Source organism: Penaeus vannamei, chromosome 7, assembly GCF_042767895.1.
Source record: "Penaeus vannamei isolate JL-2024 chromosome 7, ASM4276789v1, whole genome shotgun sequence".
In the NCBI taxonomy this organism is placed as follows: Eukaryota; Metazoa; Arthropoda; class Malacostraca; order Decapoda; family Penaeidae; genus Penaeus; species Penaeus vannamei.
In genome coordinates this window covers 40,319,177-40,337,670 of record NC_091555.1, presented here as the reverse complement: position 1 = coordinate 40,337,670, position 18,494 = coordinate 40,319,177, and the positions used below count along the sequence as shown (strand labels likewise).

The 18,494-nt window shown below is 35.6% G+C and overlaps 1 protein-coding gene across 1 annotated transcript in view; it reads left to right on the top strand.

The window, feature by feature from the left end:
• The window catches only part of Ttd14 (TRPL translocation defect 14), a 97,721-nt gene extending 86,258 nt beyond the window's left edge, over positions 1-11,463 (top strand). Inside the window, exon 12 of the mRNA XM_070123777.1 lies at positions 7,804-11,463. Coding sequence (XP_069979878.1) covers positions 7,804-8,135 — 332 coding nt within the window. The 3' untranslated portion in view covers positions 8,136-11,463. The remainder of the gene's footprint in view (positions 1-7,803) is intronic.
• The last annotated feature ends 7,031 nt before the right edge of the window (positions 11,464-18,494 follow it).

The window sequence follows — 18,494 nt, the reverse complement described above, 5'->3', positions numbered from 1 at the left end:
TTTTTTTTTTATGTATGTTTGTTTGTCTACATATTGTATGTCTGGATGCATGATGGTGTATGTGATTTTATGTTTTTGTGTGTTCATGTATATATCTTTCTCTTTTTATGAAGACATATATGTCAGGGGTTGTATATGTGACAATGCCTTGCCTCTGTTTAGACTTTTTTGTTTGTGTGTGTGTGAGTGCAAGTGTATGTGATGTGTGTGTGCGCGCGTGTGTGCATGTGTGTGTGCACGTGCATACGTGTGTGCGTGTGTGCATGTATGCGTGCGTGTGTGTGTGTCTATATGCATGAGTCAAAGTATGCTATTATCCATACTGCTTGCAATCAGAGCACATTCAGTTATTAAGGAACATGCTTTAGCCCACACATGAATGTGTGCTTGTATGAGAACAGTTACACATAACTGAAAGCAAGTGGCCTCTTGCCTCTGCATGCACCTATAGCTTTTAAATTAATGAAGACATACATAACATGCACTAGCTCTGTCAGGGCTTAGAAATATTGAAAACACTAATGTAGGAAGCAATAGAAAGGAAATTATAAGTGCTTCTCAAGTCATTATTATATATAAACCAAATAAAACAAAAGTGCTCATTAATTATGATAGTGCAAAATGTATGCATATTTTTCTTAGGCAATCCTGCACAAGACTCAAAGACATTGAAAGTTGATATAATAATGCGTATTCAAATGTTAAATGCATGTTTTTGTAAATGAAAGGATATATTGGTAGACTAATATTGCATGTTAGACTGCATGAACTGAAGAATTGAAATGCTTTATATTGATGAAATGCAAAACCGTAGTAGTTGGATATTGTTACAGGACATGTGAAATGCATGGTAAGTGCATTTTGGAACTTTATTTTTCATATTATTACTGCTTATACATATCTATCTCTTTATCTATATCTATGTCTGTCTATCTATCTATATATTTATATATAGATAGATAGACTTAGTTGTAGATGTATATGTATATGTATATATGTATGTGTATATTTGTATACATATATATGATATTTATGTGTATATTTAGTTTTTTGTTTTTCTTTGTAAGATGACTGACATTTTTGGAAATGGTTTGCACTTTATTAGTAGATCATATTTTCTTATGAAATGAAAAAAAAGGTATGACAATAAACAAAGGCTTGGGAGAAAAATAGAGACATGTTGTATGGACATATAGAAAACATTGATAGATTTTTATGTGAATTCATCCATGAGGTGTTAATGTTAGAATTTTATATTTATGTAAACACTATGAGCAGGATGTGGAGTACTAAAAGCACACAAGATAATGTAATTTCAAACTCATGATAGAGTTTATACATTGAAGGAATACCCAGTGATATTAGTATTTTTTCTACTAGTTATGGTGTAAGGTCTTGCACAGTTTTATATAGATAGAGAAAAGATTGAGGAAGATGAAGCGTATGAAGACATAATAGATTACTTCATATATTCATGGACTTGTAATGGAAAATATATATTTTATGACCTATTTATATATTTGTTGAAAAGTGTATTTTTGAACAGATGTAAGTGCTGTTAACTAGCCTTTTCTATAATGTTGAAATGTTGATATATATATGCACATATAAACAGCATGATTTTGTAGGCTCTTTGAAATGAGCATAATGGAAGAAGTCTAATGTACAGATTTTCAGATATAGATTTCTATCATACGTGTGCACACAGACACACATATATGCACCCAACACACCACAACCCAACACACCACAACCCAACACAACAACACAACATGACACAGCACAACACAACACAACACAACACAACACATTGATATATATTGACTATTTTACCCACAATATGACAAACAGTCAAAAGTCAAATTATTTACTCAATATGATGTCTTTAGTATAGAAAGAAAGACATTTTGAGATATTCATGTTTGAGTATTAGCTTTGTTATATATATACTGTATATAAATTAATTGAGATATATTTAAAGACATGATCAGTGCTTGATGAAGTAGGTGTTGGTAGTTCAGATCCTAAGCTTGGCCCTTTCAAGAAACAAGTTTAATAAGCAACCACAGATCAACATATACATTTCCAAGAAATGAGATAGAGAAATATACAGTTTAGCCATTATGATTCTAATGAATAAAGTATATACCAGGATCTAGTTAGATACCAAGTAACATAGAATAAAGTGAAACCAGTCCAAATGAAAGTTTTGAATGTAATATTGTGTGTGAGTGAACCAAAAGAACAGCTTTATAAGTTCTGATTGAATTTATCCCTAGTATTTAGTGATTTATTTAAAGGATAATTTCCATTGGCCTGGTAACAATCACTTCGAAAACAGAAATCTAATAAGATACCTTACTTACATGAAACATTTGGTAATATTTTTTTGTGATTGATAACCAAAATTATTTATGTATATTATTATGAGGTCTGTCCATATCAGACAGTCAATATTTGTTGGTATGAAAAGTATTGAATGAAGAAGATGGCATCAAAGACCTCTTAAAACAATTGAGGTATGGTTACGAGTACAGTGTCCAAGAATCTAACCTGTGTTCTCTCTGCTCGTCTAGTTTATGATGTATATTTACAATGCATTGGGATTCAATTGGAGAGATAGCCACGTCATTTTGATAATACCATACCCGGAGGAGGAATTCTGCAGTCAAAGAATTTTATTACTTTAAGTAAAAGCAGTGTGTAGTACAAGCAGAAAAGACAACTTGAAGCAAGCAATTAAGATCATGTTTAATGACCTAATTGGAGTGCTGTGAACAGTTCAACAAGTGGACAACTTAGAAAATGTGAAGAGTATTTGATTAGAAAGGGATTGCTCATTAATTGTATATAGAAAAATTGATATGATGTTTCACTTTACACATGCGCACACACATACACACGCGCGTGCACAGACACACACACACACACACACACAGACACACACACACACACACACACACAGACACACACACACAGACACACACACACAGACACACACACACAGACACACAAACAGACAAACAGACACACACACACACACACACACAGAGACACACAAACAGACAAACAGACACACACACACACACAGAGACACACAAACAGACAAACAGACACACACACACACACACAGACAGACACGCTAGACAAACAGCAGACACGCACACAGACAGACACACAGCAGACACGCACACAGACAGACACACAGCAGACACACACACACAACAGACAAACAACAGACACACACACAGACAGACACACAGCAGACACACACACAGACACACACACACACACACACACACACACACACACACACACACACACACACACACTCTCTCTCTCTCTCTCTCTCTCTCTCTCTCTCTCTCTCTCTCTCTCTCTCTCTCTCTCTCTCTCTCTCTCTCTCTCTGTCTCTTCTACTCTCTTTCCTTCTTTGTCTCTTTCTCTCTCTCTCTCTCTCTCTCTCTCTCTCTCTCTCTCTCTCTCTCTCTCTCTCTCTCTCTCTCTCTCTCTCTCTCTCTCTCTCTCTCTCTCTCTCTCTCTCTCTCTCTCTCTCTCTCTCTCTCTCTCTCTCTCTCTCTCTCTCTCTCTCTCTCTCTCTCTCTCTCTCTCTCTCCTCTCTCTCCCTCTCTCCCTCTCTCCCTCCCTCCCTCCCTCCCTCCCTCCCTCCCTCCCTCCCTCCCTCCCTCCCTCCCTCCCTCCTTCCTTCCTTCCTTCCTTCCTTCCTTCTCTCTCTCTCTCTCTCTCTCTCTCTCTCTCTCTCTCTCTCTCTCTCTCTCTCTCTCTCTCTCTCTCTCTCTCTCTCTCTCTCTCTCTCTCTCTCTCTCTCTCTCATATATGCTCACACATTAATACCAAATTACTCTACAGATACTATAAAAGTCTGTTGTATACAAATTCACATATATATATATATATATATATATATATATATATATATATATATATATATATGTATGTATGTATGTATGTATGTCTTTTGTGGTATGTTCAATCTTTCATCAGGTCTACCAAGCCCTATACCTTTTCTTTTAGTTTTGCTAAGTTCATTACATAACTGTTTTGTGTCTCCAGCACAAAACTTTGCATTTCTGATTATTTTATGCCTACATAGAATATAACTTTGACGACATCATAAGGGTACAAAAGGTGCAACTTAAACTGATCTCGAATACACATATTTCCTTTCTGCTCATTTACATTAGAATGTTTAGAAGGGTGTGTATGACTGATGTGCGTTGGACTTTGTACTCATATATTTTTTTCTGCTGTGTTGCAATGACTACGTTGAATTTAGGTGTCTTAGTACGCCATATAGATTGAAGTAGGGTTCATGAGAGGCTGTCATATACATCAAATATTCACTTGCACTCCCATTTAACACCTGTTGTCACTGAACATAGATATATTCATGAAACATGCAATCAGCCATGCCACGCTTTCTTGAACACCTCAGATTACGTCTTCAGTAAATAGTAAATGTCTATTATATGGTATGATTTTGTAAATATGTGCTAGACCTTAATTTTCAAAAGGAAAGAAAAAGGAAATTAGTTCATTATGTACATCCAAAAAAGGGCGTTGGATCAAATCCTATCAGCCAAAAGCTTAATTCAAAAGACTGAGTTGAAAATGACAGCAGTTGGCATAGTTTAGCATTAGTATGTTTAGTGTGAAAACCACATAAGTTATATTCTTCTTTTCTGATAGTCTTGTATTTATTGTGAGGGAAGAGAATAAACTCAAATGAGGTGTTACTAGTTTTCTTATCATGTTAGATAACATGGTAGTTTAGTGTAGTATATTACAGTGGTTACTTATTACTTTAATTCATTTCTCCTGGCCAGATGCACCAATATACTTATTGTGTTTGTCTGTATATGGTGTAGGTATGTATTATGTAAGTACATGCACAAGCACACACGCACGAACGCGCACACACACACACACACACACACACACACACACACACACACACACACACACACACACACACACTCACACTCACACTCACACACACACACACACACACACACACACACACACACACACACACACACACACACACACACACTCACACTCACACATGCACACACACGCACGAACGCACACGCACGCACACACACACACACACACACACACACACACACACACACACACACACACACACACACACACACACACACACACACACACACACACACACACACACACACACACATATTCGTATCTATGTACTTACATATGCAAATCTATAAAGTACGCATACATATGAATGCACATTTGTGTATATGTAAAAAGTATAAAAGAAAACTGTACTGTAGTCTTTAAGTCTGATTTCAGCACCAATTGAATGGAAACAGCTCTATAGCATCGTAGATCTTTCATGTAACTGCACAGAGAATGGAGCTTATATCTGTTTTTTGTAATTTAAGCATATGGTACTTTTTCTATGTACCACTATTATTTTGTATATTTCTCTCTCTCTCTCTTTGTCTCTCTCTCTCTCTCTCTCTCTCTCTCTCTCTCTCTCTCTCTCTCTCTCTCTCTCTCTCTCTCTCTCTCTCTCTCTCTCTCTCTCTCTCTCTCTCTCTCTCTCTCCTCCCCCCCCTCCTACTTCTTTTCTGTTTTCGTTTCCTCCACCTTTCCCTCTACCTCTTTTTCCAAGCCAACTTAAAACCTTGCATACCTAATTTTATAATTGTCCAATAATATAGTATTTTATATTCATTTTTGCTGTTGTTAACAGCTGTAGTAATTGATATATTATAAACAAATTTTCCAATATTTTTAGCGTTCAAGTATTAATTAATCAAATGCTTTGTGTATGGTAGCATATGAAAGACTGTGTGAATGCAATATTTTGTTCGATAAAGTAATTAACTGCATTTGAAGTTTTAGGCGCATGTTATAATTTTGTTTTTTATTCCCATCTTCCCTTAGTTGTATTTGTTTTAATCATTATCTTTGTTTTGTTTGTAGCCTGCTTTTCAAATATGGATTAGCATATATTAGCTTGCATATCCCTGGTGCTAGCCTTGTGTATGGATATATTTTTCTGTTCCAGTTTGTCACATTTTGTGTTCATTTGTATATACTTTATATGTATTTTGCCTTGAAAGGTACAGAAGTACACTTGTTGCCACGTTCAGCACATTTTCACAAGTTTAAAATCTCCCCTTTCCTCCCCTCACTTTTTTTTTTCCCCTCATTCCCATTTTTCATTTACAAGTTATCCTAAATGAGAATTCCTGACATATAGATTAGTAATTTTTTGCTGAAATGTTACTTAGTTGACCGTGGCAAAGTTGTGTTTGAGTTTTGTGATATATATATTTGGTCTTGTTGCGTGATGCAAGACCCTCTCTGTCTCCTCCCCTTCCCCCCTCCCATATTGTTGCATAATCAATGCATCTGCAGTGGAAGGCTAGCTCTCAGGCATATGCTTCGCGCAGGTGAGTTTTCGTGCGTTGTACTTAGCTGCTTGTTATTCCTTTTGTTGTTATATCTGTTTCTCCTTTTTTCTTCTTCTTTTTCTTCTTTTCATGGCTAGTGATGTATTGTGGTAGTTTAGAACTTCTTAGTATGTTTTTTTTTATTATTGTTATTATTTTTATTATTATTATCATTATTTCATTTTTATTTTTTGAAAATTGGAAATGATTGTTTATAATGAGAAAGAAATTTAATTAGTTATAGCTATCATCAGCTGTGAAACAACAATTCAAATAATCAAGTAGAATATAAATTATGATATTTGATTTATTGTACAAATTTTTCATTTTCATCTTTCTCATTCATACTCATTCATTTATATTTTCCTTTATTTTTTCAAGATGTTTAATTTTAAATGTTAAAGAGATTTTAATTATATAATACTTATACAATAATGGATTTTCATCATTCTTATTTAAACATAAAAGCTGTAAATTTCGACAAAATAGAAATAAATTTAAAAAGATATGAGCAGGAATCATTCTGCTTATAACTGGTTTTATTTTTTCCTGAAGACTTTGTGCATAATAAGGCAGTGTATCTGAGAACACACTTTACATAATATTTTGGAGGCTTGTTTCCAGGTGAAGAATTTTATTTTCATTTATTATCATTTATTCCTGGTACAGAAAGTGCGTAAACTTTTTATTTTATTCTATAACTACTATTTCATGAAGTGATTATATGTGTAGCATCTTGTTTCAATGGGTTATTTTCCAGGTAGCATTTTTTCTATGGTTATGAGTTGCATATGTGTGTATACATATATAAACACGTGTCTTTCTGTATATGGATGTACCTATAGGGAGATGTGTACATAGGAGTAATTTGTTTTACTTGTTTTTCTTTGTTTTAAGGATTTTTTTGTTTGTAATAGTGGAACTCTATACGTGAGGTTTTCAAATGTTATAGTTTACTAATTGTTATAGCATCTCCGCCTTACATTCTAAATTTAAGAAAATTTTTGTGTATTCATATATATATATATATGTATATGTATATATGTATGTATGTATATGTGTATATAAATATATATATATATATATATATATATATATATATATATATATATATATATATTTATATATATATATATTTATATCTATTAGATTGCTTTGTTTTTTATAAAGCTAAAATAAAACTACACACAAACAAAACTATAAAATAAACAAGAAAAGTCCACAGAAAACTTCCTACCCGGAAACTACCCTAAAATCACTTTTAAACTTCTAATCAAGGCAGGTATTATCTTCAGAATACAAAACTTCAAATCTACATACTGTAATGCCTTCATTCTATCCCTAACAGAGGAAGATGATGTGAGTGCCTGTGGTTCGTGTCCAGGCTCTGGACTGGACATGCACCTCCACAAACCGAGACCTTTGGCTGCCACCACCAAGCTCTCTTTCTCACATCAGGCCAACCTAGACTCTGCTGGCAAGTTCGCATCGCTGTCCCCTCCGGCCTCGGAAATGATGGTCAATGATAGAAAAGACATTATTTTGACATCAGATCTTATGATCAAGAGTGTTGAAGATGCTCATAACTGTTTTATCACCAATGGGATGGACGTGGACTCTCCCATTAACGTAATCAATGGACCAGTGAAGGTAACGAATGGGTTCTTCCCAGAGCACTGAGCATGGATGACGTGTTATTTCACCCTTTTCATGATTTTAAGTCCATTATTGGGCCATATGGAAAAGCAATTATTTATTTTATTTCCTTTCTCTTTTTTTTCTTTTCTCAAGTACAGAACAAAGCCTTGAGAAAGTGCAGTTGACATTTTGGATGATGAAATAAACTGTAGATATTTATATATGTAAAGAACAGATAGTGAATTTTTTCTCTTTTTTGTATTTCATCCTGTGAGAGCATTGGAATTCCACAAAGCAGAAATGAGAATGAAAAGTTTTCAAATCATTTACAAATTTTAGTTGAAATTTGCATTATGCAATGTAACATTGTCTGCATTTACCAATGAAGAAGGATAAGATACTTTAGTATATTGCCAGTAATAGATCTACAAATTTTGGTAACAGAAAATTTCCCGTGTATTTCTTGCCAGTTTTTGTTGCATACAGAAACATAAAAGCAACATTAAAATAAGGATGGTCTTTGTAAACACAGGAAATTGTATTAATTAATGTGAAAACAAGAAAAGTAGTGCAGTGATTTGACAGACACAGGTATTATGAACAATCTGAGGCATTTATACAAGTTCCTGTAATTTATATAAATGAAGAATGATATTTAGGAAAATATTGAAAGTGATAAACTAGTGTCAGTAAAGGGATTTTCCTACTAACCCATCTAAGAAGTTAAAAGTGTGATATTTATATTTCACAGGCAAGAAAAGAAAAGAGATTTCATGTTGCTATGTTATGTGCCTTACCAGTCCTAAGAGTAGAAATAACGAGTATGTATAGATTACTATAAACAGGTAATTAAAAAGAGTCATGAGTTAACAGGATCTTTCCAAAATTTGATGTACTGATCGGTGTCAGGAAAAGATGTATCAAGTTACCTAGGTGCAGATAAGCACAGTTTAGCTATTATTAGTGCCTTATTGACTATAGTTTTCATCAAACTTGACATGTAATTGTGAGTGCATTTTAAATTACGGGTAGCTTCTACAAATGAGATTTTATGTAAATATGTACATTATTTAATGCCATAAAAGATGCTATGTTATCCTGGTTAGACTTTTTCTTTATAAGAAAATTGAAGGAGAAATATCATGAAAGCGACAGGAATCAGTTACAAATAATTAGTGAAATTTGCTTTTATGATTAATAGATTTCTTTTATCAGTAGCACCAAAATGACAGTTACAGTGGCATTAGTAGAATAAAAGAGTTTATATGCTTTCTCCTTAGAGGCAAGGGACAGCCATAATTTTCTTATGTGATATGACTGCTCATTAAGTAGATTTTAAATTGTTTCTAAAATTTTATTATCAGAGGAGGAGGCAGGTTTACTGAATAATGTTGTAAATAATTTATTTTCAGTATTTTTAATGGATAGATTTTTTTTTTCTTTACACAGTTGAATATCCATGAGATTAAGTAGCTTTATTTATGCTCTCACAATTCTTTATCACATATGTGTGAATTTTGAATATTTTTAAAGTTTAACAAATCTGGAGAATTACTTGATTTATTATTGTTTTCTGTAAAGATGTACAGAGATGCGAGATGCTTGTTTTCTATAGACCAGAGAATGGTTTTCTTTAAAGAACTACAGAGAACATTTTTTCTATAAAGAATGACTATGGTTTTATTGTGACAACCTATCAAGATTAGATTTATCATGTTCCAAAGGTTTCTTCCAAATAGATGTGTTTTTTCCTCAAAGGTTATTTACAACAATATGAGTTGTATAAAACTGTAACAACAAAGCTTCAGTGACTAAAGTTCACATTGCAGTTAGACATGTAGCTTTACTCATTCTCTTGATATCTCTTTTTGCAAGAAAATTAAGTGTACGGTCCTGTTTTAACTCATGTATTTTGAAAACCTTTAGCTGGATTAAAGTTAAAAGAAATGATTTCAGAGCATTTACAGACAGATGCAGCATTATAATTTATGAGGATTAGGTTCTGATGAAACTAATCCAAGAAGGAAATCCATAAAGATCCTCAGTTTATTAACATGTAACATACAATGAAAATGGGGGGAAAAAAAGAAAATTTGTACTAATCTTACCTTTTTTTTTTCTTTTTTTGAAAATAATGTTGTAGAACTCGGTGACAGAACAGCAAGATCTGCTTTTAAATCCTTTGTTGAGGTGTAGATATTTATTTAATGTTTTATATGAAGTTTGTGATAGAAAATATCTGCATTGTGATGAATTTGTCTTCTATAAGAACCCTTAGAGATAAGAGTGTATTTGATACCTTTTTTTTTTATTTCCTTTCAAGATTTTTTTTTTCTTTTCTTTATATAGAGAGGCCTAAAACTTATTCTTAAAATTTCTCATATCTTTTTGGTACTCAATTTGTACATCACTCTTTTTTCTTTCTTTTTTTTTAGAAATCATTATTGCCATTGCAGAAAAATAAAAGGACTTTGTTAGTTACAATGAGTATTATATAATCTCATTCTATATATGTATATAGATATAGGTTGTGCGTTTTATTTATTTATATTATTTCATACTGCATTTTCATTTAGATTTTCATCTAGGTATTGATTTGATATACTGGTGTTATTAGTTGTCAATAAATAGATACATAAAATTTTTATTTATAATATTTTCATTATCACATCATTGTTATATTAAATACTGATAATACTAATTATTACTGTCATTATTACCATTATTATTATTATTATAATTATTTTTATCATTATCATCATCAGTATTAGTTATTATCATCACCATCATCATTATCAATACCATCGTGTTTATCAGTTACATAGTTAATATGACGATGATAATGGTTCCTCTTGTCTAGCATTTGGGTCAATTGCGAGCCTAAAATAAGCTCAGTCACAAATAACATGCAGGAAAATAGTGTTGTTTCATATGTTAATTTTTTTTTATTGTAAACTGTATTAATGATTATGATGATTATTAAGAAGTATTGCTACGTGTTATTATTTTCATTTGTTCCTTTATTATTGCAATTATCATTATTATTTTATCATTTTAATTAATATAAAATTCATTCAGTATTGTATATCTCAGTAGCATCAGTATTGACATTTATGTTATAAATATCTAGATACATACATACATATATATATATACTGTATATATATGGTATATAACTTGGCCTCATTTGAGTATGACAATGTCTGTGTTATGGTGGATGACAAAATTTAGACGGAGTAATTTTTATGTTGTATATTAGGTCTGATCCTTGACTGAGTGAGTAATTTATGGTTTTATGAGAACTGTATACCTGTCAGTATACACTGAGTAGTGTATGTATATTCTGATAAATTAAATGTGAAGTTTGTTTTATGTTTTGTTTGAAGATATTGACCTATTCTTACAAATCAATTGTATCTTTATTTACTAATGATTAGAGGAATTTTGAACAAAATATTCTGGCAATGGCACTTGTTGTAAGATAATTTTGGAAGTGATAATAAATATTTACTTAAGTACAACATATCTCCAGTTAAATGTGGATTTACTTTTGTGCCACCAAACAAACTATAAATTCTTGATTTATGTCGTCATATCAAGAAGCAACTGATCATTTGATAAAGATTTGAGGGAGTTAACTCAGTTGTTGAATTGGTTTCAGAAAAAAAATAACTTTTCAAAGGAAAAATAAAATACGACTATTAAACAACTTTATTTTATCTCATTTGTTGAAATTGCTAATATATCTCTTCACAAGAAGTGGAAAGAGAAAGACAAATTCAATAAATTTTTTTTATCATTTTGATCACTTGAGGCATTATCCTTACCATTCCAAATTTGGTAAAAATATAAAATGCTCACTTTGCCATCTTCATTCGCTACTATTACCCATTAACGTTGACACTATAATCGCTCCTGACTAATATATTCCAAATATCCAATGAATTAGAAAAAGGAAAAAATAAAATAAAATAAAATAATAATAATAATATATATGCAAAATTGGGTGACACGAGGGCTGAAGTGTAAGGTAGGGATGAATGGAAACATTGGTCATCAGCCCTCGCTTTCTATGTTCCTCCAGGATAACAATGGGCATCATATTGGTAAGGCAAGGATTTTCTTTTATACTTATATATATATATATAAAGTATAAAAGAAAATCCTTGCCTTACCAATATGATGCCCATTGTTATCCTGGAGGAACATAGAAAGCGAGGGCTGATGACCAATGTTTCCATTCATCCCTACCTTACACTTCAGCCCTCGTGTCACCCAATTTTGCATAGTCTTGTCTTCACCTCCCGTCTTTACCCCTCTGCAATTACCACATCTTAAAACCTTTTGAGTACTCTGTATAGCCCATCCAAATGGGATCAATCATTTTGTGGTTCCCCTGCAATATCCTTTTTTTCAAAAATGCCTCCATAAACAAGTAGGCAAAGTCTCCTTCTGCAGTTATCCCGATTGCTCATGCCTTGTCACATTTACATCCAAGTCCCAAGCCCATTCAATATCTAACCTTGTTGACCTCAAGGGTTAACCTATTCCTGCTCAACCTCATTCCTCCCTCAATTCTTGTACGGGAAATATTTCCATCTCCCCAGCTGATTGCCCTGTCTACGACAAGAATAGGTCAGACTGTGAAGATCTACTTGCATGCCTTCCTGATGCTGCTGCAGAATCTGTATAGTGCTACACTATCCCTGCTAGAGGCTGCCATAAGTCCCATGTCAATATTGCTAAGATTACTTTCCATAGACACAACCTTCACCATAAGGTCTACATGGAGAATCTTGCCATGTCAGACCATATCCCCCCCCCCGTCTATGTCAGATATGTTGGCGGTTCATCCACCATGCAAAGAACTGTCTCTCCACAACTCCCTGCCCTCTCTGTGCCCATACTGGTCAAGACCGTTAAAATTGCCCTAAGGTAGCAGTTCTCAGATACAAACTTAATACTATCCATCACTCCACTCCTATCCCAGCTACCTAGACTATGTACACATCTTCCCCCAACTCCTCACTTTCCCACCTCCTTTCCGTATCATCCAATCAAGTCCTTGTTTTCCATTCTAAATCCAGATAATCCAATATCCACAACTTTCCCTATGTCTGCTTCTGCTCGCCTTACCTATTGCGCAAGACGAGTTAAACGATCCACCCCATCTTCAACTACCACATCCTCACCTACAACATTTTCCACTCCTCAAATGCGTATCTCCTCTTCACCTCATAAAAAATCATTCGTTTCCCAACCCTCTCCACCCAACTCCCCTCCAGAAAGCCTTGAGGACATCCAAATCTTCCTAAGCATGACCCTCCTCATATTCCCACTACCCCCAACTCCTTCCCATCATAACCCATCCTCTCCTCCACCCAAACAAGACCCCCGTCCTTCCCCAATATCCCTTCCACTCCTTCCTGGTTACACGCGTGAACCCCTTTTGTCACAATACCCTTCCCCGGATCCTATCTTTCCCAAAGAACCTCCGGAAAAAACTCCTTCACCTCCCCCTAATCCCCTACCTCAACCTCCTCTTACTTACCCTTACCGCTTGCTGATTGCTTTGCAACGCCTTTTCTACAGTGGATCAACATTCGAGGCTTTCGTTCCCACAGACCTGATCTTTGTCACCTCATATCTTCTTACAATTCACCCTTTATCGGTCTTCAAGAAACCTTCCTAACACAAGCTCCAGAGCCAAATCTAAATTATCTTTTATATCATCCCTCCACTCTCTAGCTCCTCTATACTCGCCCACCAAAAAACACCATACACCATATCTCCCTTTCAAACCACTATCCCTTGCAAAATTGTTCGCTCTTCTTCGCTGCTGGATCACAATTATTTCAATCTACTTTCCCATTCTCTTTCCAATGACTTTAATGCTTTCGAAACATCACTTTCTCAACTTCAACCACCATTCCTCATACGCGGTGATTTTAATTGTCGTCACACTCTTCGGGATAACCTTGCCCTTCTAAATCCAAACCAACTCATCTTGACATGCGCCCCTATCTTTTTCATGCCTTATCTTTCTCTTTGATTTCGCCTTGACCCATTGATCAGTTCTAGACTACCTTCCTTATAGTGGTCACTTTCGCATTCTTCTTTCGCCTATTTCCCATATCTCACTCCCTAACCGCCCTCGCTGGTGCTTTGACAGTGCTGAATGGCATACCTTTACCTCTCGCTGCACTATTAGTCTTCCTCCATCATCCTTCTCTTCCTCTTCAGACATGCTCCTGTACTCCACAATGAATATCGTAATTGAATCCCATGGATTCCCCAAAACTCCGGACCTTACACTTCAAAATGTGTTCCAAGATGGAACCTAGAATGTACTAAAACGCTTCGATTAAAACGTGCAGCTTGGAATAGCTACCGTTGCAAGAAAGGCTCCCCAGTCAATTTATTAACAACCCTCATATCACTTAAAAAGGTCATCTTCGCCGTACAAAACAAAACTCTATCACAAACAGCTGGAGAAATTATGTACGCTCTATAACATCTACACCAGTCTGGCGACGGATCTATAAACTTAAACATCCTCCACATCCTGCCTCCATTTCCCATGGCATAAGGGGAAACATGGGTATTTTCAGAAAGTCCTTTCTTCCTGATCGCACTTTTCGTGTCAGAGTTGCTGCTTCTGTTTCCTCTTCTTTACCTCAATTCGAAGGTGTCTAATAAGACTTTGTGTTCAGCACATTATTTTTCATAGCTGTAGACGGATTAGTTTCAGCTCTACCACCAGGAATCTGGTCATCACTGTACGTAGATTATTTAGTCCTCTCTGCCTTCCCTTCCATTCCTTCTCTCCATCAGATTTTCCAGTCAGCAATAACATCAATCTATTCTTGGGCTACCAACCACAGTCTTCGATTTTCTAAAACAACCTTTTTTCTCGTTCACCTATATAGTCTTCCAGCCTATACTCTTTGGATATGAGGCTTCCATCCAATTCCGCTATTCAGGCAAGTTCCTCTGTGTAATTTTTGACTCAGGCTGACTTTGCGAGATCATATCCTTTCTGTTAAAGAAAGAACCCGCCGTTGCCTCCGACTCTTACAGACTCTCACATATATCCCGGGTTTCAAACTGCAAAACACTTCTCCATGTCCATATTACCCTAATCCTTTCCACCCTTGATTATGGTTGTCATATATATTCTGCCTCTGCCTCCTTTATCACATACCTTGATACAGACCATCATTGCGGTTATCGTTTAGCCCTAGGCACCTTCCAATCCTCTCCATTTGAGAGCCTATCTACTTAATCAAACCCACCATCCCTTTCTCGACGTCGTTCCCTCTTGTCTCTAAGCTATGCTCGTTTTCACCAAATATGTACAATTAGTGATTCTACACACTTATTATAAGTTCACTCTGAAATAACACTATATGTTTTAAGGAACGAAAGAGCTCGTACTCAACAGAAAATGTGAACTAAATAACAACGCGCGGCGTCGTACCTTTAAATTTTAAAGGGAAGGGATTGCACGTATGCCCGCCAAAATGTCGCATCACGCCGATTTTTAACCGAATTCACATGATTTTTTTCGAACTATTTCATTTCTTCGATTTTTTTCACCTAGATTATTAAAATTACCCCCTCAAGGACCGAAATATTCCAAAATTTAGTGTTCAAAATGTGGATTGGTTGCTAATCAAAACGCTCCTTAGAACGTGTATGAAGAGCTTTAAGGGTCATTTTCTTTCGGCTTGATAAAAACATTTTCCCTTTAACATTTCAACCCATGCGTATTTGAATCTATTAAACTAACCAGAGTGGGAGGCAGGAGAGCAAGAAAAAATTCCAATGAAAAACCTACGAGTTTGTAGCGGGAAGGAGTGAAACTCCCCTACCCATAACGGGTTTTTAATGTCCTCTGATAGATGCTAGATGTGTAGGTTAAAAACTCGATTTCTGATAAATAATAATGTCAAATTTAGAAAATTAACAGGAAATAGAGATAATTATGAAAATTAGATATTAAAAGTGATCAACCTCCTCGTGATCAAGGCCGAACGGGTAGCCGCCTTTCTTTCAGTTTCCTTTCCATTAGAACATTGATTGTTGAGTTTGATTTATGGATAGGCTTATTAACTGACTGTGTAAAAAGGGTTGGGCGGAAATTGTGACTATGCTCTTGACAGTCTAACTTCCAGTGCCAAAAATTATCTATAACCCTTTTTCTCGGCTGCCAGGAATGAATCTGAGAAATCTAAGAACTTAAATATCAGATAGGGCATATTTTAATAAATAAAAAATATAGCCTGAGTGCCAATCGAGAAACTATGTACAAGATTGCAGAGGACACAAATGTTACCAAAAGTAATCACAAACATACCATGCTGACGAAGAACCCGAGGCATTAGTATAGTTATGCAAACTATATATATACTGAAGTAGCTTGGCACCCAACAGTTCACGAACAATCTGCAAGAGGTCTACTGCTCCGACCTCCTAACACCGGGAAGACCCGAGCAGAACTCCGCACCTGGCGATGAGAAGGAACATGTTTCACGTCAGCCAGGCCAGTCGTCCTCCTTAATCATCGTAGTGACATGAAACGACGAGCACCTTGAATATGGCCACACCTCCCTCGCCCATTGCTACCAGGCAGTGGGTGTAAGAAAACCTTCACTATCTACTTGCATAACAAATTTTTTGGAACCTCTGGCTAAGATGAACCTTGGCTCTGGTAGTGTTTTTTTCTAGGTTCTAACGTTTCTCTGATTTACGGGAGCGGATTTTTCTGTCATTCCTTTCCTCGATTAGTTACACTACGTGATTGTTTAGGACATGTCGGGCCAAAAGACAATGATGGGAGATGAGAGACCTTGACGAATCACCCGTCCAAAACACAGAAACCACGGAAGCTACTTACAAGTGAGAAACGTGAAGCCTGCAGCCGCCAAAGCCGAGGTCCATCTTACCCGGAGCCAATGAATATACTGTCATCCAACCTGACAATGAAGGTATAAGATATGTGGTGGCATCTTGTCTCCCTTGTTAGTCGCGGCTCTCAAGATTCTGGAGTCGTGCTTCCTAATACAGAACAGACATTAGGCCTGCTGACAGGTCTGACCTTTGTCCCGTCTACAGGACCCGAGGTACGTACCTGACAGCAATACATAGTGATATTTTCCTGTATCCTGTTCAAGATATTAAACTTCATCTGGCTCTGCTCTTTCCCCTTGGAGCACGAATCTTAACCGAGACAAACTAATTTTCGAGCAGAAAGTCTGTTGGATGCTGAAGATGATGGTTTCGATTAGTTGAACTCGGTTGTGGAGTCGATTGTGCTCTGAATCATCATTCTGGACTGTAAAATATGGTCTACCTCCGCAATCCTTCAGCACTGGCTTGAAATTACAACGATCTCAAACCAGTAGCTTGATCCACCTCAATTTAACCCTTTGTAAATCCGTGGGAACAACAGCCTTTTTTTCTATCATTAACGCTGGCAAAGTTCGGGATCTCGCATATCCTTTTTTTTATTTTCTCATTTACGTTCAGTATCACGATCACATCCATTGGCTCTAAGTCTGAGGTGGCAACGCAATGTTAGCCATGTTGGTAAAAGGCAGAGGTGACCCTGATACAAGCCCATGACGCGGAGGTCACTTCAACTCTGCGATTATAATGGGGAATCACGTGTACATTGTCTCTAATTTTTTACATGTCCCAATGGTGTATTATATTATTGTTATTATTCTTATTATAAGCTATATAAAGAACCACACAGAAAAATTAAAGAATTATACCACCAAAAGTGTCAGGGCACGTAAAAACACAGCTAAGAAATAAAGAGAAAATAAAATTTCATAAGCTATTCATGTAGTAAAAGTATATTAGCTGATCTTTTAAACCAACCCAGAGTCGGAAAAGTTACAAATTATATGGGCAATCTATTCCAAAGTCTGTAAAGAGCTGTAAAAAAGCATCTAGAAAACTAAAATGTATAGGATCGACTTGCATCAAATGTCATTCAATTGAGGGTTATAGAACTTCTAGTAACTTGCAGGTTGATGAAAATCAAGTAAAAAATTATGAAGGGGATGTGAATTATCACTTTCAATCTTGTATGAAAGACCCCCAATATACCTATGATGCCTAACGTCCAAATCTAAGCCGAGTCACTTAAAACCAAACTGAGTCTCTGGAAGAAATGGTCTCACAGAAAGACATTTAACGAACAAAGTAATTAACACGCTATAAATACAAAGATATTTACTGGAATACCCACAGCTATAACACTCCCAAATAAAGGGATAAACGGATTAAGGATTCGGGACAGATCTCATGACGGAAGACAGTACTCTAAACACGTGCTAAACCACGACTGGCTTAAGCTATGAGACCCGCAGCCAAGGTCTCCTTTACCAG